This window comes from Microplitis mediator, chromosome 4 (assembly GCF_029852145.1).
Source record: "Microplitis mediator isolate UGA2020A chromosome 4, iyMicMedi2.1, whole genome shotgun sequence".
Lineage (NCBI taxonomy): Eukaryota > Metazoa > Arthropoda > Insecta > Hymenoptera > Braconidae > Microplitis > Microplitis mediator.
Genome location: NC_079972.1, coordinates 3,126,947 through 3,149,343, shown reverse-complemented (window position 1 = coordinate 3,149,343; position 22,397 = coordinate 3,126,947). Strand labels below are relative to the sequence as shown.

Below are 22,397 nucleotides of genomic sequence, written 5' to 3'. Positions count from 1 at the left end.
AAATAGATTCCAATGACTATTTATTAAGATCTAAATTTGGATTTGTCCACGGTCGATAACGGGTCCTAATTATAACTCGGATTATTAATTTGAGTGATTCGACATGTCACTGGGTGTCGCTAATCAGTGAGACCCGAACATCCGCCCCTCTCTTTGGCTAATTAATTTAGTAGAGATGAGTTTTCCGGGGGTGAATCAAAGAAACCCGAATCGAAAAGTTATAAGGGAGTGCAGTGCCAAAAATCAGGAGAGTGAGTCAGACCACTGAAGGCGATGGATGCCTAAGTGAAGTGAACGACTAGTGATTAGACGCTTTATATACAAGATCGAATTTATCTACACCATTCTATACGAGGCAAGACGAGGACCTTAATACTCTGGAGCAAGAACAAATCGGACAATCGAGAACCAGAAGGGCAGATTTACCTGTAAGGAAAACTGGACGACAGTTGGAGGAATAGCCGGACATCAGCTACAAGTCTCATCGGGTTGCTGCCGTAAAATTCATCAAGGTAAAATTATAATTAATTAAGGCCGGAATTTATATTCCAGTGGCAGAATTAATTATAATTAATTTAATTAATATCTTTCCGTTGATTCTCGCGTATATAAATTTGAAGTTGTAGGCCATTGGCCATAACAACCACGCGCCTCGTCTTCTCAAAAGTTGTCGGGCCGCTCTTATTCGCCATCTTGTCTATAACTCTGAATTATTTTATTCGAGGCCTTTGGCTGGAATAAAATAAATTTTCCGCGTAAAATATTAATTAGATAAATTATTCGATAACGTCAGTAAAATAAATTAGGCCGGAATTTATTCCAGTGGCTGAATTAATTCATAAATAATTTTTAATTTACTCGAATCCGTCAGTAAAATTCAGGACCCGAGTGACGCCAACTCAATGGCCGAATTTCTAGTCAATTCATAACGTAATTCTAAGCGTAATTTTATTATAAATTAATTTTAAGTTAATTAATTAAAATATCTAAATTAAACGAAGTCATAAAAAGGACGCTAGAATTTTGATAAATTGTTATTGAGTAAAATGGAAAGAAACGGATTATTTTATTGTGAAGTAAATTAACGTATAAAAATAGTAGTATATTCAATAGTGGTAAAATTATTAGTGGAAAATTATAAGGAAAAATTTATTAATTAATACTTCATATTAACAACAAATTAATTAATTAATATGTGTAAAATCAGTGAGTTAATTGGATATTAAGGAAGTGATAAATTGTAATCGGAATGAGTTAATGTGGGAAATTTATATTGGAATTTTAGTTGAATTAGAATCATAATATAATTTTGGGTGAAAAAGATTGTGATGATATTAAAGGTACAAAAGGGAAAGTAGAATCTTAAATAGAGTCAAATTAATGTAAATTTAAAGAAACTGTGTTTGTGATTTAGGTCCGGTGGACAATAGTATAAGTTAGGTTTAAGATATGTCCAGTGGACACTAAGAATTAAGATAATACTGGTTAACGTCCTGTCGACGGTTTTTTAAAATTAGTAATTAAGGGAAATAAGGTTTAACGTCCGGTGGACGGTTTTTTATCAAGGTGTATTAAGGTTAACGGTTTAACGTCCGGTGAACGGTTTTGTAACGAGAGAGTGTGTGGGAGTGTGAAAAACCTCTAGGGGACGATATTTAATTTTGTCATAAGAATATTAGTTTGTCATAAGAATAGTAGTTTGTCATAAGCATAGTTTGTCATGAGAATATTAATTGTAAAAAAGGGTTAAATAAATAATAAGCAAGGTGCTTAAAATTCTTAAAGTTAAAATTAAAGTTTTAAATAAATCTATTTCAGCCTGTTCATTAATCCTCACAAATACAAAATTTACAACCGACCCTGAGTTTCTAAATAAAATACAATTAACATCTGGTTCTGGAAGGCCGAGTCCATCTTCCAGTGGCGCCCTAATATTCGTCTATAATACTTAGGTGCGACCAGACGGCAAGCTAATCACTCTGTCATAGAATGGAAGAACAATCCGTTGACGAATTTATTCAAGATAAACATAATTAAAGATTCAGAATGTCACATTGGTTTTTGATGATTCATGTGAGACTAGTTTTGAAAAAAAAAATCCTCAGGTGTTCTCTTAACTGCTGGCATTCGACTGACTGTCAGTCAGTTGATGAAGAAAAATAAAAATTTTAATTCATTTTTTGAGCGACTGGATTTGAAAAAAAATCCTTCGCCTTCTGCCAACTTCTAGCAGTCGACTGACTATCAGGTCCTCGTCTTGCCTCGAATAGAATGGTGTAGATAAGTTCGATCTTGTATATAATGCGTCTAATCACTAGTCGTTCACTTCACTTAGGCATCCATCGCCTTCGGTGGTCTGACTCACTCTCCTGATTTTTGGCACTGTACTCCCTTATAACTTTTCGATTCGGGTCTCTTTGATTCACCCCCGGAAAACTCATCTCTACTAAATTAATTAGACAAAGAGAGGGGCGGATGTTCGGGTCTCACTGATTAGCGACACCCAGTGACATGTCGAATCACTCAATTTAATAATCCGAGTTATAATTAGGACCCGTTATCGACCGTGGACAAATCCAAATTTAGATCTTAATAAATAGTGATTGGAATCCATTTTATCCTGTTACAATTCACTTAATAATCAACTTTTAAGATCATTATGCTGACAGCTATTCCTACTTTCCTCCCTTGATGGGTAACATACTATTGAGACGAAATTATTAATAGTGGAATTTTAGTAGATTTTTTAGAGAGCCCATTTTTCTCCCAATTAAAATTTTTTATTTTTGGAGCATATTGATTACGAATACTTGACAAAAGAAGACTAAAAAATGTAAAGGCGGTAAAAAAAAAAAAAAAAATTAAAACCTTTTTTGAATAAAGGTAAAGGATAAAGGCGCTAGAAAAAAGTAAAACAAGTGACAAATACTGAAGATATGAGCCTTTTTTTCTTGAGGGGCCCATTTTGCCCCCCCCCCTTTCCTAATTTGTCAAATAATACTAACCATCTATTTTTTTTTCTCGTTTTTAAAAACACGTTTTGGAGAAGGTTTCTTGTCACACACAATAATTCTCAAACACTTTTTTGAATTTGGTCTTGTGTGTGTGGTACTTTCACACCGCCGCTAATGTCGTATTTTTTATGTGATTTTGGTATATCGATGTTGTCAACTTCATTATCGCTTAAGCGAGGTTTTTTGGTATCAATGCTCATCTTCGAATCTCTTGTGTCAAAACTAACATTCTTCATCATGTCAGCAACTAGCTCTATTTCAGCTTTCCTCTTTTTAGCTCTTTGTCGACTCAATCTGCGTCCCTTCGATCTCGTATGCTACAAGGGATAGTCATCCCTTTGCTGTTTCATAGTCATAACTACGATACTGAATTTCTGGAATTTGAAAATCATTATTTTTAAGCGTACCTAACATAAAATCTAACTAATATTAATACATGTTTATAATCTTAAAACTAATCACTGCAGGGAGCGTCTATATTCGAAACTGTTTACGGCACTGATCTTTTAGGGCTTGGACTCTTAATATACACAACTACTTACAACTTTCCACACAAGATGCGATAGGAATAAAAAAAAAAGAAGAGGATATTTATTAGTTTTTTTTTAAATCCGCTCAGCTTTCAACCAATAAGAAACATTGATCAACCTAGATTGATCTATCTTATGCTATCCATAATCATTGCGTAGTTGAATTTAAGGATAGAAATCGATGGATAAATGGGGTGGAATATGGAAAGAGAAACGTAGGTATTTTGTGCAGGGGTTTTTTGAACCCCACAGTTTATCTTACACAATATTTACAACTATTTCCACTAGTTTAAACTACACTTCACAAAGCGTCTTTTTTTTTAATTGCTAGGTAAATCCTTTATGTGCATTGTCGGAATCTTTTTATCATGCCTATAATTATTATATATACAACTATATACACTATTTACATTATTTACAATCACTTCAGAGCGTCTATTTTTATTTACAGTTATTTACGCTATTTACCATCAATCACTTCAGAGCTTCTTTATTTTATTTACAAATATTTACACTATTTACAATGACTCACTAATATAAGCATTTATTTTTTGCGCTGTCGGAGGCACAAATATTTAATTGTCGGAATCTTTCTATCATGCCTATAATTAAGAGTCCCATCTTTATTTTGAGTAAAAATAAGTAACTGATTTTCAGCATTTCTTGCCCTAAATCTTCTCGCCTTTTTTTGGTGGTAACGGACGGGCTTCCATTTCACTAATCAATGGTATACTTTTTTCGTAATCCTGAATCGACCGTAAACCACCGACTTGTCTCGGTTGGTCTACTGTCAACTCAGGATTCGTCTCCTCATTGAAATTGATTGAGAAATCCCCGTCGTCATAATCATAATCATTAAGATTCGGAGGATACTCAACACAGGTTGTGTTCTTGATAGTTGGTAGAGGATCCATTTTAATACTGAAAACCACCGTTTCGGAGGTTGACGGTTCGGCCCGGATTTCTAATGACTGGTAGTCCTGTACCATTTCCTCTTCAATTTCTGATGTATAAACCGGAATATCTCCGGCATTCATCCGTTTTAACTTGGGCTCTTTTTTTGTAGCCACCTTGCTGCAGCCTGCCCCATTGGGCTCCTCACCGCTCAATAATTGCTGCCGCAATTTGTTCAATTGAATGGCCCAATCGTCCTCCTCCTCTCTTCTGCGTTTACGCCCTGACATCGTCTGTTGTTTTTAAAACAGAAGAAGGAATCTATCATTGCACAAGAAAAGGATTTCTTGGCACAAAAAATTTTTACTCGCCCAAAAAAATACTTTTACTTGCACTAAGAAATTTCTTTTATTATGATATGAGAAAAAAAATTTTTTTTGAGGAGACAGAGATTTTCTTGCGACAAAAATTTTTTTTTTCTGTTATATTTAAAGTTGATATAAAAACATTTATAATTTTTGATGGCAAAATGGGGTAACCCTCAAAAAAGTTAAAAAAAAAAAAATTCTGGATATTTAATAAATTTGAATAAATTAAATTTTTAAGTGAGTAATTTACACAGAAAAGTTATGTTTCACATAAGTATTGAATGCAAAGAAAAAACAAAACAAAATTTTATCATGAAACAAAAGTCATTAACATTAACTTCTCAGCTGACACTTTTGATTTTCGAAAAAGTTCAAGTATTTACTTTAAATTGTTAAATTTTTATTTGTTGATCACTATTTATTATTAACATTAAAGTGAATTTTAAAGTTCATGTTATGTCCAAATAATTTTTTTTTATTTTTAATAATTATTTAAAATAACTATTACTGAGCTCCTCTTTGCAAAGCGCGCTAAAACGCAGCGTCAGCTTTTTCACCTTTTATGCGACAAAGAGCTCTAGGGCAAAATGACTCCAGTCGAAACGACTCGTTACAAAAACAACTCCGGTTAGTACAACTCGGGTTAAGCAACGGGCAAACAAAAAGTTTACTAGTCGCACACATTTGTCGTGGAAACATTTAAAGGGCAAACAGCTATTTGGTGAACAAAAGAGCGTGCGCTAAGATAGCACTTAAATTGCATGAAGATATAATAAATTTTGATGAATTGACACAAATTTAACTCATTATTTATTGCATAATTAATAAAATTCAAATGTTTTCACGATTATTGAATACACAAATACATTCATTATTTATTAAATTGAACCAAAAGTATAGAGATAATTTTGTAGTTTTTATTAATTACTCATGTATGTATATTAGTCAGGTCCAACTAAATTTATAACTTTATGATTACGATAATAACATTTATTTATAATTTACTTAATCAAAACAAAATAATATTTCTTTTTAACTATGACTATTTTAAATCACTTTAAATCAATATTAAATATGCTTTAAGGATTGTGAGGATATTTTATCGAAAACCATTCTACACTATAGACGCTTGAAATAGAACTGTGCCCATTTTTCACATGTTTTGTACATATCCAACCTAGATTGATATTTTGTCCAGGGATATTTTGTCTAAGGATGTCAAGGCCTCATGCAAGATTGAGCAAGCCTTAATCATACATACTAATTTTCTCCCGTAATGCCTATACTTGAAAGTAGAAAATCTATTTTTGTACCGAGTTGTTTTTGTATAGAGTTGTTTTGGCCGGAGTTGTTTTTGTACGGTTTCGTTTTTACCAGAGTTGCAATGACCGAGTTGTTCTGACCAGAGTTATTATAGACCGAGTTATTAATGCCGGGTCCCGCGGCAAAGAATAGAGGAGGACAACTGCAATAAGTTCAACGAATAAGTAATAAATTGTTATCACCTTCCTCCAATGACGATAATTAAAATTCGCCATCAATCGCTAAAGCAAAGTTCATAAAAAATAAGTTACCGTCGTTGATATAAGTATCTGGCTGATTAAGTTCGTGTATAGGATACCATTTTTATTAATTACGGTTCTTCCAAATTTTACGGCCAGTCTGTTCTTAAAACTTTCGGTCCATGAGGTTTCAAACGTCAGAGTTTCGTGATCTCTTATTGCAGGAATCCGCCCTAGGCGTTGAATAATCAATAAGACATAGTCGAAGATTATAAAATTTTATTAACCTTACCGCAGGAATCCGCCCTAGGCGTAGAATAATCAGTAAGGGATTTACACCGATATCTTTTGTACTTAATTATTGCAGGAATCCGTTTCGGTGTTGAATAATCAGTAATTGAATTCAAATTATTTATCAAAAATCCTCAAATATTGATCTAAAATTTGACCTGACGCAATCTCAGTAATCGTGCGTCTAGTACAATATTTGTCGGATCATGAAAGCCATCCGGTGCGATCGAAACAGTGACGCAAATCACGTGAATTTATGAATTCATCTTGTGCCGAGTTAATTTGCGCATAAAACCCCTTTGGGTGTGAAAAGGACGCATTAAATTATAAATTAAAGTCCGTTATAAAAATATCTATTAAAATAAATGATATAAAAATACAAATCATACAATGACTGTAAAAAACTAGAGTGAATAAGTGACGTTGATTGCTTTGAAATCTTTAATTAACGAAAAGTTCATCACTCTAACCTTGCGGTTTTCATTCGAGAGTAGTACATAAGGTCTTCTCCTACAACCCAGCCACGCCCACTCAACCCAAATCCTAGGAGGAAGGTCAAGCGAGCTGCAACGTTCTGGAGGGGTATAACCTGCCATTGCCATACTAGAAGGAGTTACATCTAAAGGTAGGTAAAAGAACTAATTTTCTATCCATCATAAAATATTTTTGGCTTAAACAAGAGCACTAGTCTCCTTGGAGACGCTTGGGTTCTTAACATTCGAAAAAATTCACTATAAATAATAAATTACAGGGAAGTAATTTCTTCCTCGTATTCTTTATTGTTGTCCACACCCCCCTAACCCGCTTGTCTAAAATTTCTATCGCTACTAAAGGGAGAATAGACATAACAGTTCATTATTGAAATACATATGAAGTAATTTGACATTGGTTTTCTTTTTTTTATTGTAAATTGATAAGAAAAAACATTTAATTGATTTTATACTATTTTTTTACTAATTCTTAAACTTGCTCAATTATAAATACAAACGTGATTGTGGACTGGTTAAGAAACATTGAAAAGAAAAGAATTTTTAAAAAAACTTTAGGGGTTCCCCGTTTTGCCTCCCCCACCCCTTTCCAACATCCTTATTAATTATTCATTTCTTCCCTTCCTCTATAATGATCTGGCCGTCCCTTTATTCGAATCTAATCTAAAACAGTTAATTTATTCCTAAGCTACCGAATACTCAATCTTATGTAGATTATATTTTGTTTTTAATTATAATAATGAGAAATAATTTCGAAGTCGAAAATAATAAATTAAAAATATTATGTAAGTTATTTGTTTTTTAATTTAAGGGCATTCTTAGATAGTACCCCCCTCGCTCACCTTTTAAAAATATGCAATGACTTAACTGTAATAACCGTATTCAAATTTCATTAATTAATTAAAAAAAAAAATAAAACCTTAAATAAAACGAAAACAATGTAATTACAATTGCGCTGAGATATAGAATTTTACAAAAATTACTCACAGTTGTTATCAATCAAACGTTAAACAAAATTTTTTGAATCCATTCTGGCCTACAGAATTTGAAGATTAATAACAATGGCCTTTATCTTATTTTTGATAAATTCTCAATTAATTTTAATTGCAATAAATTAATTACGTGCTGGAGTTTTCGGTAATGGATATCCAAGCCCGCCCCTCTCCCTCCACGAAAGCAGCGCCCCTTTAAAGTTATAGGATGTGAGGATGAATATCTCGAGTAAGCCGTATTAGATATAAAAATATGCGTATCAAAATTTTATTGGTTAAAAAAAAATCGGACCTTAATTGATTAACAAAGAACGTAGTACTAATTCCACCAAGGTATAGATTTAAAAAAAAAACTATTTACAATATTGATGTCATACTTGTAACTCTAATAATTTTTCATTGATTAATAAAAGTTTAATACGATTATGACAGTTAAAAGTCATTTCATATTTTCCAAAAGTAGGGGGCACTATTTGAGAATACCCTTAATACCATAATTATAACATTTATTATAGTGGTCTCCATAAAAGCTTGGGATTTTTGTCCCACCAGTTTCTTCTCACACCACCGTAATATTAGAATGAGCGCGTCCACCATTACATGTGCGCATGTGTCAAACCAACATTTGAAGGGTGGAGGAAGAAATCATGGTGGGAATAAGAATTGAACCTAACTTAAATTTAACCTAACAAACGAAAGCTGACGTAAGAAATAGCAGAACGAGCGTGGTTTTTAAATTAGTTACATAATTTTAATTTATAATTGACAACTAAGTACTGTTATATTGTATGTTCTAATATATTTAAATCCACGAATAATTATCGATCAACGATAATTTTTTGACTTCCCGCTAAGAAAATTGTAGATTTTGCAGAAATGACTCAAACGATCGACTTCAAAATCTAATCAGCTCTATAACTTAATAAAACGCGTTGATCGCCGCCTTAACCATCTCAATCGGTTAATTTGTTCGAGAGATATCGTTGGCGAAAGAAATGGTCAAAAACGGTTTTTTCCGAATATCTTCGAAATGGCTGACTTGATCGATTCCAATCTTGTATCAGTTGTAGAATTCAAGAAAACAAGCCGATTGCCACCTCAAACGTCAAAATCGGTTCATTTGTTCAAAAGATATCGGCGCTGAAAAGTTAAAAAAATAACATAAAATGTTATTTTTTCCGAATAAATCAAAATATACTGTACTAAAATGTGTCTGAAATCATGTCAACTCTTCCTCTTTGCAGTCGCTTTCGATCATCATATAATGTCATCTAAATTGTTCTTTAGTTTAAATCATATTATTAATGAAAAATTGAAAAAAACACAGTTTTTAATATTTTTCTCGGATATTTCATACATCATTGCTCTGACCTAAGTCAAAACTCATTTAAATCTTGACTTTGATCACTGACATTGATTTCTGCCTCATTACATTTAGTTCATAAAACATAATCGGGAATAAAAATTTAAAAACCGCTTCATCATTAATGATTTTCGATTCTTAACTTTTTAAACTCTAGCATAAAACGTAACTTGTTAGAGCTTAAAAAGCTCATGAAAAAACAATTGCAATCAAGCTCCTTGAGCTCGAAAACAGCGGGGAGTTTTGGGACTGGCCCGCAGGGTCAACCGACGCCCAGATTTTTTTATTAGGGTAAAAGACCCATTACCAGCTTACTTATCATTGGAGTTATTTTTAACCGCTCAATATAAAATGACAAATCAAATGAAAAATCATCCTTTTCTTTATAGGGAATAATTTATATTTAAAGATAAATATAGATAATTAATTATTATCGATTTTTAAAATAAGATCGTTGAGCTTACCCTTAATCGCTCACTGACAATTGTGATGAACCGTGACTCGATCAACGCCTGTATCTATACTCGTTCGAAAACAATAGAAATTGAATTATGATAAGTTTATAGATTCTCAGAATAATTTACGAAAATTATATTACTTTATTTATTAATAATATGAAATTTAACAAACTTTTAAAATTTATTTAATAACATGGTTTAGGTAAACGCCACCATATTAATTATGACAACAACAATAACAACAATACCGATAACAACATGAAAATAATAGATATTCTCAGAGTATACGATCAATAAGGGTTGACATCGATCAAACTAGAGGGTTATGCGTACCCGCTCGAAAGATCATTATAGATAAAAAATTAAAATTTAAAAACCTATAGGGCAACCTGACTAGTTGCAATAAATTAATTTATTAATTGGAGAAAAGAAAAACTGACTTTAAAATGAATGATTTTTGAAAAATAATGACTAATAAAAGTGACTCTACTTAAAAAAAAAAAATGACTCATTCCAAAAAAATGACTGTAGTTGTATAAAAAATGAATCATATCACAGTGGTTCTGGTGGAATGCTAGCAGCCTTAAATGCCAGGAACCAAAGTTAATGACCGGACTTTGTCGAGTAAAATTTATAACTGCCCGTTTACAATCGAATAAAATGACTACTGTTAAAATAATGGCTCTAATTTAAGTGACTCTACTTTTATAAAAATCACTCAAATCTCCAGAACTTGCATTAAAAAAAAAAATACGCCGGGGGGGGGGGTCACATTTACATTAAATTAATCAATTGAAATAAAAAATAAAAAATTCAAAAAAACTGGCTCCCATTTAAATAACTCTACTTTTTGAAAACTGAGTCTTCTTCTATTAAATAAACGCTAAATTGAATGACTCGACTGTTTTAAAAATGACTCGGATTAATTAATAATAATAAAAAAATTAATGGTAACTGACTATTTACATCAAATCAATTAATTGAAATCGAATCCCCTTTTGACCGCACACAAAAGTCACTAAAAAATCACATTGGTATGATATCATCAATACAACTATTGCAGTCAATATTAATATCAATGGTGTAATTTGACCTGCCAGGGCCAATGACACTATCAATATTACACTTATAAAGTGAAAATGATAGTGTTATTGTTACGATCTCATCGTAAAATATTCGTCCTTTCCCTCTATGTTTTCGGATATCGATAGATTCCGGGGTTTCCCTATTCTAGTTGCTCGCTTACCTTTAATCTAGTTGAATTATTGGAATCCCTGTAATGCACTCCTCCAATTGGTCTACCAGTCTCTGGAACGGGGTCTGAATTCCGTGGTGATTTTCTGGCAATTGAATTCGTCGGGCCTTAAGTTGCTCGTACAATCTCTCGGGAGCTGGGATGTTTCAAATGACTCGTGGTTTGCTGAGTTTCGAAAGATTCGCTTGATCTCATACGATTGAATTTAGAGATTGCCCGGGTATTGGAAGGTCGTCTGATTCCCAATACCGAGTCTCAATTAACGGACGGTGGTAAATTCGCCCGTTCACGTAATCGGAGTGAATTTTTCCCAGTTGGAACCGTAGACCCGACCGACGAGATTTTTTTACTATTCACAGAAACTTGCCCAAGGACTGGTGCTAGGCAAAGCACACACTCCCGATTTTGGGTAAGATTGAGTGATAACGGAAGTGTGTCCGAATGAAGCACAACTTCTGTGGGTCAACATCCCTTGGAAGTTCACAGGTTCCACTGATGGCCACCACCGTACCGTTGATTAGACGCCCCGTTAAACTACCTTATCTTATTTAGTTTATAAAACCTGAAGTTAATTTATATTTTATGGAAAAAATTCACTACACAAGGTTTTGTCACAGTTACAATATATTTTATTGATTAAAATTTGATTTAGAAATTTTAACAGTTTAACTTTAACACAAATTTTACAATAAGTACTAATTGGTGGTTGACACCAATAATTTTCATTTAGGAAAATATATTAATTTTGTTTTACGGTAAATTTTTATCGAAAATTTGGATTTATAATAGATACCGCGAAATTTTCTCAATTATTCCAATGGTGAACTGATTTTTATAATTATAGATATGGTTTAAGAAATATTAATCTTTGTTAACGACGGAGGTCAACGGAAGAATTGTATATTTATGCGCGGAGAAATTCCGGGACTTACTGACTGAAGAGTGAGTACCTCCGTTGATCTGCGACGTTCATTTATATTAACAATGCCCGATCAGATTACATCCGGTGTACCAACGGTGGGATATGGCGACAGTCAACTTACACTTCTTTGATAACGTTACCGTGTGAAGGTGCTGATTTTATTGTTTTAAATTGTTTAAACTTTTAGAATTTCCTAGTATCTTTATTTAAATAATAATTATTTTTCTGCTGACGTCGGTACCTCACCCTTGATTCACCATCGAACCTGGTCATGTATTTATAATAATGTGTAAGTGTATATATGCGTTAATAATAATAATTATATATGTATATGCATGTACACACACACACACATATATATATATATATATATATATATATATATATATATATATATATATATATATATATATATATATATATATATATATATGCATAAACACATGAACATACATATGTACTATAATAACTAAAAGATAATTATGTATGAATATATAATAATTTTGTATAATCATATATAATAGTTATGTATGAATAATTTTTCAGGAGTCAGTCAGTTATGCTTCCACACTCTGGGCCTGCCGGTAAGTAACGGGGAAACTCGTCAGCAGGGCAACTCCCTTTTTTAACAGGTCTGGAAGGGGTTGAGATCGTAACATTATTAATCATGAATGCAATAATAATAACAATAATATCGATAACAACATGATAATAATAGATTATCTTAGAGTATACGACCAATGAGGATCGACATCGATCGAACTCGAGGGTTATACGTACCAGCTCAGAAGATCAGGATACATATTATAAAAAAACTAACAGTTAAATAACGCGACTGCCTGACCTAGAGCCAGGGTTATTTTTTTACGCGGAAGTTAAAAAATTATCATGGAGGCAGAAGAAGAAGTAAGCAGTTTGCGATATAAAGAGGCAAAAGTGTAGAAGGCTAAGAAAATGACTATACATTCCAACTTCCCATTTATTTATAATAAAATGCGTCACGTTCTTAATAGAAATACCATAAAAAGCGTACGTGTTTTCATAAACTTACCTGCAGTACAATACCACCGTACGGTTCCTAACTTAGTGTTTAATTAATATACTTTGTAATTTCTATTAAGATGTTATACTTTTTAAGTTAATTAATGAATCAATCACTTATTACGAATACTTTTTTACCAAGCCTCAATTAATTAATTTTTTGTTAAAAAGTAACCTGCCAATAGAATATTAATCAGTTTCTTTATTCATTTATGTGTATCAATAGGGGATAGACATGTCTGAAATCCAGATACTCTGGATTTCGTAGAAAGGACTTACATAGAAACCCAGATTTCTATATGGATTTCCCATATGAAAACCCAGTTACCTAGTTCCATCTACGCATTTCCCATATGGGAAATCAGATGCACATAGTCTCTTACATGGATTTTCATATGGGATATCAGATGCACATAGTTTCCTACATGGATTCTCATATGAGATCCAGGTACCCATGGTTTCCTACATGGATTCTTGTATAAATCCATTCACTCCCACATTAATTCCTTGGGATTCTTACATAAATCTATACTTTGGACGTGATAGTAGTACCTTTCACGGCATTAATCATTATTGGATTTTATCCAGGTCGAATGAGGCCATCTTTTCGTATTCTACTCCTCCTACAGTAGCAATTGCTTTGAATGAGGGTCTATTTTGAAAACAAGGCGCTGACAAGAGAAATCGTCATTCTCGTAAAGTTGTCGCGACTATTTGCAGTTTCATTTTGTTGAAGTGTAACATGAACATTACTGCCTGGATGACTGATATCAACCTACAAATATATATAGAAAGGTGGTCCTTATTTTGGACATTTCCGAATTTTTATACTCCCAGAGGCTTATGTGGTTCAAAATAAATAAAAAAATCGGTCTATCAGTTGACCCTGCGGGCCAGCCCTAAAACTTCTCGCTGTTTTCGAGCTCAAGAACCTCGAAAGCATTATTGTAAATGCATTTTCAAGCTCGAAAATACGTTTGTATGCTGTTATTTTCGAAAAAAAACGTTTTTCACTATTTTTTCTTCAACGATATCTCTCAAACGAATAAACCGATTGAGACGGTTGAGGTCGCAATCGACGGGTCTTATTAAGTTCTAAAGCTGATCAAATTTTGAGTCCGATTTATCGAGTCGTTTTTTGAGATTTTTACAAAAAATTAAAAAAATTTTTTTTTTTAATTCTTTCAACATTGGTTTCTCTTGAACAAATGAACTGATTTTGATGGTTGAGGTAGCATTCGACGCGGCTTATAAAGCTCTAGAGTCCAGTTGATTTTAGAATTAATCCATCGAGCACATTAAAAGTTATCCAAAAAAAATATTTTTGAAAAAATTTTATTTTTGGAATATCTCTCAACGAGCCATACCGATTAAGCTCAATTTTTTACAGCTTTAAGATATTGACAAGCCGCGTCGAATGACACCTTAAAGTTCAAAATCGGTTTGTCCGTTCAAAAGATACAGGTATTTACGTACGTACGTACATACTGAAACGATGTTGAGGACCACGCCCTTTAATAGTGGGTGAATCAACCGTCTGTTACCGATTTCTGGCTCTTGTAAGAAATAGGCCCATGTCCCTTTTAGCCAGCGGGCTAATTATTTGGTAACTGATCCTGGTGTTACCCGGTTCGTAAGGACCAGACGACCGGTTGGCTTTAAATTTATATACGCTAAATGCTGAAACGAAGTTGAGGTCCACCCCTCTAGTAGGGATGAATCAACCGTCCGTTACCCATTTTAGTTGAATGGGCCCGTGTCCTTTTTAGCTAGTAAGCTAATAATTCGGTCACTGATCCTGGTGTTACCCGGTTGGTAAGGACTAGACGACCGGTTGGCCATAAATTTATATATGCAAAATGCACATAATGGATCGGGAGTCGTGGGGCATGTTATGTATCAGTAATATATGAGAAAGAGAAAGTAGACTACAGGTGTTTGCAAAGCAAGCCAAACTAGTGAGAAGCACAAGAAATTATAAAAGGTATAATGTTGGTATTATTATACTTACCTGTGAGTTGTAGGTTCACTGGTGTCAATAAATGAGAGCAATAAGTAATTAAGACAATTGTGAGCTCTGTATCACAATTGTCTGGTACAGCTACAAGCAGGTATTGTAGATGGACATCGCGGCAGGTACGCGCTTCTGTAAGCAGGTATTACAGGATAGGTCGCGGTAGGTACGCGCTTCCACAAGCAGGTATTGTGGGATAATATCGTGGCAGGTACACGCTTCCACAAGCAGGTATTGTGGGAAAATATCGTGGCAGGTACACGCTTCTACAAGCAGGTATTGTAGGAAAAGGATGTAGCAGGTATACATCACTACGGGGTTGCCGTCTTCTACAGGCAGGTACTGTAGGCTAGGAAGTGTAGGTAGGTTTACACAAGAATAATCATTGTAGTTAATGATTATTCTGTTATTTAAAAAGTATACTTAAATACTACTGGATACCTAGTCGTAAACAGGTGGTTAAAAGTTAAAAAAAAGAGTTAAAAGAATAAACTGTATTTATTATAAAGTCATAATGAAAGGTATGTGAGAAAAGCTTAACTGATAATTATCGGCGAGTAGGCCTTTTTATAGATTCACGTCGATGCCTACGCGTCGACGTGATGCGCATCCCTTCTATTAAAACGTGAATGGAGAGGGATTTTTAAATAATAATAATGATTAATTTTACAATGAAATCACTGGCAAACCAATCCCATTCAAATATTTTATTTGTAATATTTCCCTAACCCCTCGGTGCTAGCATTATCAGACTTCCTAGTTAATTTACATTTTTTATTACAATTTATACTTAAAAAATTAAATAATATATTAAATTTTGAACTTACAGTATTGAACGTGGGAAAATTAATTTATCAAATCGTTTTTGAGAAATTTTCAAAAAACTAAAAAAAAATCTGGGCGTCGGTTGACCCTGCGAGCCAGCCCCAAAACTTCCCGCTGTTTTCGAGCTCAAGGAGCACACAAACACACACACACACACACACATACATACACTCGAACATCATTCTGAAAATCGTCAGAATAGCTTCCCAGGACCTCAACACGTCGACATCTGATGAAAACTCGATTTTCGAAAATCGGGATGAAAACAATAACTTCCCGAATTTTTGAAAATTTACAATTTTCTTAGCGGAAAGTTAAAAGTTTTTTTTGAATTCTTTCATTTTTGGTTCCTCTTGAACGAATGAACCGATTTTGATGGTTGAGGTGGCATTCGACACGGCTTATAAAGTTTTAGAGCTGATTAAATTTTGGAATTGATCCATTGAGCACGTTAAGAGTTATCTAAACGAAATACTTGAATCCTTTTCTGATAAACCCCATAAGTCATGTTCTTTACGAAATTGGGTTTTTTGCATTTTTGGGTTCTTTGGACGTCCCTCCATAGAAATCAAGCAAAATATGCATCAAATCGGCATTTAAAAAAAAATTAACGGGAAAAAAGCAATTTCATTTATTTGAGAAACCCCATGAGTCAGTGACTCAAATAAACATATGCAGTTTTAGTTTTACAGAAATAATTTTTTTTTTTTTTATTTAAAATTCGCGCTTTTTTGGAAAATTAATTTTAAATGTTGTTTTATTGTTGACTGTTATATGACTTATTGTAAAATGAGCGAATGCTCTGTGGGATTCTGGTGTAGGTGTGGTTAATTCAATAACTAACAATTAACACAAAAATTACAGATAATAGAATAGATCTTTATTTAACAATATGTACACTGAATAACTGTAAGAAAAATACTTAATAGCGAATGCAACTACAAGATACGCGATAGCGAATACGACTGTAAAAGAATACGCGTATAAATTCGACACGTGGTCGGTAGCGGTTAATGACGCGATAATTAATTTATAATTAATAAGACGCGAGCAACAATTCACTATATACTCAATAATTAGTAGCCTTGATATACTAGCTAATTATTGAGAATAGTTAAACGGAGATTTAGCGGAGCGGTTCAAGCTTATATCACACTAGTGATATATTGAGCGAAGCGCTTAGATAAATAGCTGTATTCGTACTGATCGATGTAGGTTGGAAATAGAGACGTCGTCTGCTTCCTTCGTGGCTGTTCGGTGGCGATGTGGCAGCATGGCTGCAGTAACGAATTTTCCCATTGGCTTAAAAGCGCGCCAACAGGAAGTAGTTAGCCGCCAATTTCTCTGATTGGCCGGCCGGTAGTGGGTTCTCATGCCATTTTGACACGGTCATGAGCAAGAAATTGCAGGTGTCGGGCCCAGATAGCGAGTGACCCGGCACTATTCTGACATTCAAGTCAGTAGCGAGTTCAGCTGCTCCCGTACGTAGCGAAAGTACACGAAGCTTTTTAAAATGATTAAGCTCGTGACTGAACACTTATTAATATGTTTAAATTATCTATAATTTTTGTAATTTCTGAGTTTTAGAGTTCAAATACATATCTAATACCCCATTTTAATAGTGTAATAAATGATTTGAGTGGAAACATTTGAAAAAACAATGATTTTCTAACTTTTTTTCCGTTCTGTTGAGAAACCCTATAAGTCAATCAACTTTAAATAATTTTTTCAAGTAGTTTCAGTTAAAAAATTAAATTTTCCTTATTGGAATCTTTTTCAGAGACGCTTACATTATTGTATTCAATTATTCATCTATTATTTAAATGCCAAGTTTTTCCGAAAAAATGTTTTTTGTGTTTGCTGAAAATTTTGTTTTCTTGATTTATGGGGTTTCTCAAATAAACGATTCATTTTTGCAAATATTTTATTTTTGAAATATCTTCGAATGCACTTAACTGATCAAGCTCAATTTTTCACAGCTTCTATATATTAACAAGCCGCGTCGAATGACACCTTAAAAATCAAAATCGGTTTATCCGTCCAAAAGATCCAGATATTTACATACATACATACTTAGGTACACACATACACTCGGACATCATCTTGAAATTAGTCAGAATAGCTTCCTAGAACCTTAAAACGTCAAGATTTGACAGAAATTCGATTTTCGAAAATCGGACCGAAACCAATAACTTCCCGAATTTTCGAAAATTTACAGTATTCTTAGCGGGAAGTAGAAAATAGAAATTAGTTCAAGCCATTGATGCTGTTCGTACAATAATGATTTTTGTTTTATGTGAATTAATTAAAAATTTCACTCAAAGGAATTTGTAAAGTGATTGAAGGTATGAATTTTCAGTTAAGTCATTATTATAAATTTATTACCATAAATGAAAATAACTTATTTTATAAGATGAAATTCAAAATTCAAGAGTTCATTAATTATAATTAATAATTGCAATTGACTTGAGTTACTCGAGGGTGGATGGCACCAGTTCAACCTCACTCACGACTCATTAGCACTTACCTGCACCAAGGAATTCTTGGAGAGCTCATACGTCAAGGGCGGAGTATACGACCTGGTGTACCGGTCGTATATCAACGCCAAGGGCAAACTAATCGCACTCATCAACTCAATTCCAGTACCAGCTGCTGTTCCAGCTGTAGTGCACTCAACCCGGGCTCCAACGCATCTGCCAGCACTTGCAATTCCCAAGTTCGATGGGCGTTACGAGAACTGGCCTGAATTCAGGGACTCATTCACCTCAATGGTGATCAATGCTCCAGAACTTTCTCCAGTTCAACGTCTTCAGTATCTGAAGAGCTGTCTGCAAGGACAAGCCATACTCAGCCTCGCCAGTGTACAAATGTGCGACGACCAATTTGTACCTGCGTGGAATCAGCTCAAGGAGAGATATGACAACCCTCGCCTACTCATCGGTGCTCAACTGGACAAGCTCCTTAACATGCATGCGCTCACTTCACGCTCAGCTGAGCAGCTCAATTACCTTCTGAACACCGTTTCAGAGGTAATCAACGCACTCAACGCACTTGGGGTACAATTGAACTTAGATATGAATCCGCTGCTTACGCACTTGATCATATCTAAACTGGACTCACACAACCGGGAGCTCTGGGAGAACAAAATGGGTGCTTCCACTGAATATCCATCACTCAAAGCGCTCAATGACTTTCTAGTCAGTCGTGCTCGTGCTCAAGAACGGGTGGAACAGGCATCAAAACTACCGCGCTCATCTGGCAAAACAGCTTCATATGCTGCTGCAGCTGTTACAGACTCATCTCCAGCCACGCACTCATCTACTGCACTCGTCTGTAACCACGTCCGGCATTCATGATACTAGTACTCATCGCTCAGCAATTTCACTCGCAACTTGCCTACTTACCCTTATCATCAGTTAAGTACTCATCCAGTATGTATATTGCTGGATCCAGGTTCTGAATCATCTTTTGTTTCAGATTCCTTGGTGCACTCACTTAATCTCTAACGCACACACTCATCTATTCAGATCATTTGTATCGGTGTGTCCAATGCTGGTAAAGCTAAATGTCAATTCGCACTCAAACTCTCATCTAAGCATTCAAATGACTTAGTCATCATCGCACACGTGTTAGATGAACTCATTACAAGTTGCTGACAAATTAAAGCACTCTGCAAGGCGGGCGGATTCCTTCTTGCTAAATGGGCAAGCAATCATCCCAAGATTACAATAAATCAATCATGTGGAAGCAATCAAGACTCATGAATTCGAGGATTCAGACTCCAGCACCAAGCTTCTGGGCATGTACTGGTCCTCACACTCAGATCAATTTATTTCACGTACTCACCATCATGCTCAACTCAAAAATTTCTAAAAGGGATAATTTTATCAGAGATTGCTCAAATCTTTGATCCTCTTGGATTTCTCGCACCACTCATCATTCGAGCCAAGGTATTCATGCAGGAGCTTTGGCTCGAAAAGCTCAGCTGGGACACTCCATTGGCAGCCAATCAGCGGCATAAATGACGAAACTTCAAAAATGAACTCAAACTTATCTCTGAAATCAAATTTCCAAGATGGATCCACTCATCCACGTGCTCAACCACCGAAATCCATGGATTCTCGGACGCCTCTCAATTGGCAATGGCAGCTGCCGTGTTCATCAAAGTCCACACACCTGCTCATGGAGTCAGAGTTACGCTGCTCTGCTCTAAAACCAAGGTTGCTCCGTTAAAACGACTAACGATACCAAGGTTAGAACTCACCGCAGCTCACATGTTGGCAAAACTCACAAAACACTGCCAGAGCACTCTAAATCCCACTCAATCGCCCACATACTTGTGGACGGACTCAACAATTACACTCACGTGGATTAAATCTCATCCGTCTCGCTGGAATGAGTTTGTTCGGAATAGGGTGTCACATATTCAAGATCTACTTCCAGATGGCCACTGGAATTTCATTCCGGGCACACAAAATCCAGCAGACTGCGCAACGCGAGGGTTGACACCTACTCAACTCCGTGATCATCAACCATGGTGGACTGGCCCACCATGGTTGCTCAAGAGTTCATCGTTCTGGCCTAAATGTCCATCAATCGATGATACAGGAGCTCAAGCAGAAGAACGGCCTGGACTGGCCCTGTTCTCATCGAATCTATCACTCAAGGCTCCAATTACTTCTGACGAAGTAATTTCTGCATTCCTGTATCAAAGAAACTCAACGCATTCATTTTTCGAACGAGATCAACATGCACTCCAAACACGCACCATGGCCTAATGGTCATCCATTTACTCGATTGGTTGCATTCATTGACACCGACGGCATCATTCGAGTAGGTGGACGGTTGGAAAATTCTCCAAATCAAGACTAAAGTAAGCATCCAGCTATCCTTCCACGGAATGCGGCACTCACTAAACTCATCATCTCTGATGCTCATCAGCGTACCATGCATGATGGTACTCAACTTACTCTGGCATTCATACGACAAAAGTACTGGATCATTGGCGGTAGACAACCAGTACGCTCAATTATACTCAAATGTATAAAATGCGCACGATATCGTGCTGATAGAGCTCAACAACTCATGGGTCAGCTACCAGTATCACAAGTCACTCTATCACCTGCATTTACTCACACTGGAGTTGACTATGCCGGTCCAATAACACTCAAAAATTGGAGACGCAGAGGAGCAAAAACATACAAAGGCTGGATTGGTGTTTTTGTCTGCCTTTCTACGTCAGCAGTACATCTAGAGGTAGTCAGCGACTACAGCTCTAGTGGGTTCATCGCAGCACTCCGCAGATTTATCAGCCGACGAGGCATCTGCACAGCACTCTACAGCGATTGTGGAACGACGTTCAAAGGCGCTGAAACTGATCTCAACCGTCTGTTCACTCAAGGAACTCAAGAGTCAAGAGAAATACTGGATCACATCACTGTGAACAGTATTGCCTGGCATTTCAATCCACCAGCAGCTCCACACATGGGTGAAAAGTGGGAAGCTGCTGTCAAATCACTCAAACATCATCTTACTCGATCAGTGGGAGAGTCTTCATTTACGTTTGAAGAATTTACGACTCTTCTTACGCAAATTGAAGCTATATTGAATTCAAGACCATTGGAGCCACTCACGGAAGATCCAGATGACATGGATGCACTCACTCCTGGTCACTTCTTAATTGGACGAGAACTCAATATGATTCCTGAACCAGCACTCATCGATACAAATAGTTCTCGATTGTCTAGATGGCAATTTCTACAACAACGTATTCAACAGTTCTGGAATCATTGGTCTATAAGTTATCTTCAAAGACAACTGGCAATCACCAAGTGGCAACGTCCAACTCATCAAATTCAAGTTGGGTCACTTGTATTACTAACCGACGAAAGGTTTCCACCAACCAGGTGGCCTCTCGCTCGTATCATCGCACTCCACCCTGGCAAAGATGGATTGACCAGGGTAGCTACGCTCAAAACAGTGAACTCAACACTTACTCGTCCAGTCACGAAGCTTGCACCCCTCCCAATTGAACCAGAACCTCAAGAAGATGACGAATAATAACTCAACTGGTTCAATGACATGCTCACTAACAGATCAAGTACTCAAGAACTCATCAATCATCAACTCTGTTGCTGATGGCGGGCGGAATGTTGCGTAATCACTACTACATTCAAATTTGAATGTAGTTGCACTTCCGGCAAATAGAGGCAGCACCTACTGGGGCCTAGTGTCTAGCAATTCAAACTTGACTAGCGCAGTGCGACGCATGCGCATCTATTTTTCCTGCCTCGTGTTGAGAAGACCGACGCCATTATCTATCGTTTTATATAATTTCAAGTGACACCACGTGTTTTATATAATCTATTAAAATTGCACTCATCTCGAGTAAATAATTAAAAGTAATCAATTAATTACATTAAGAGTTCGTAACTCTACAT

The 22,397-nt window shown here is 35.4% G+C and overlaps 1 protein-coding gene across 1 annotated transcript; it reads left to right on the top strand.

Moving 5' to 3' along the window:
- Positions 1 to 20,904: 20,904 nt before the first annotated feature.
- LOC130667163 (uncharacterized) lies at positions 20,905 to 22,017 on the top strand. The gene has a single exon (XM_057468652.1). It carries the CDS (start codon positions 20,905 to 20,907, stop codon positions 22,015 to 22,017), a length of 1,113 nt encoding a protein of 370 aa, XP_057324635.1.
- Positions 22,018 to 22,397: the final 380 nt, after the last annotated feature.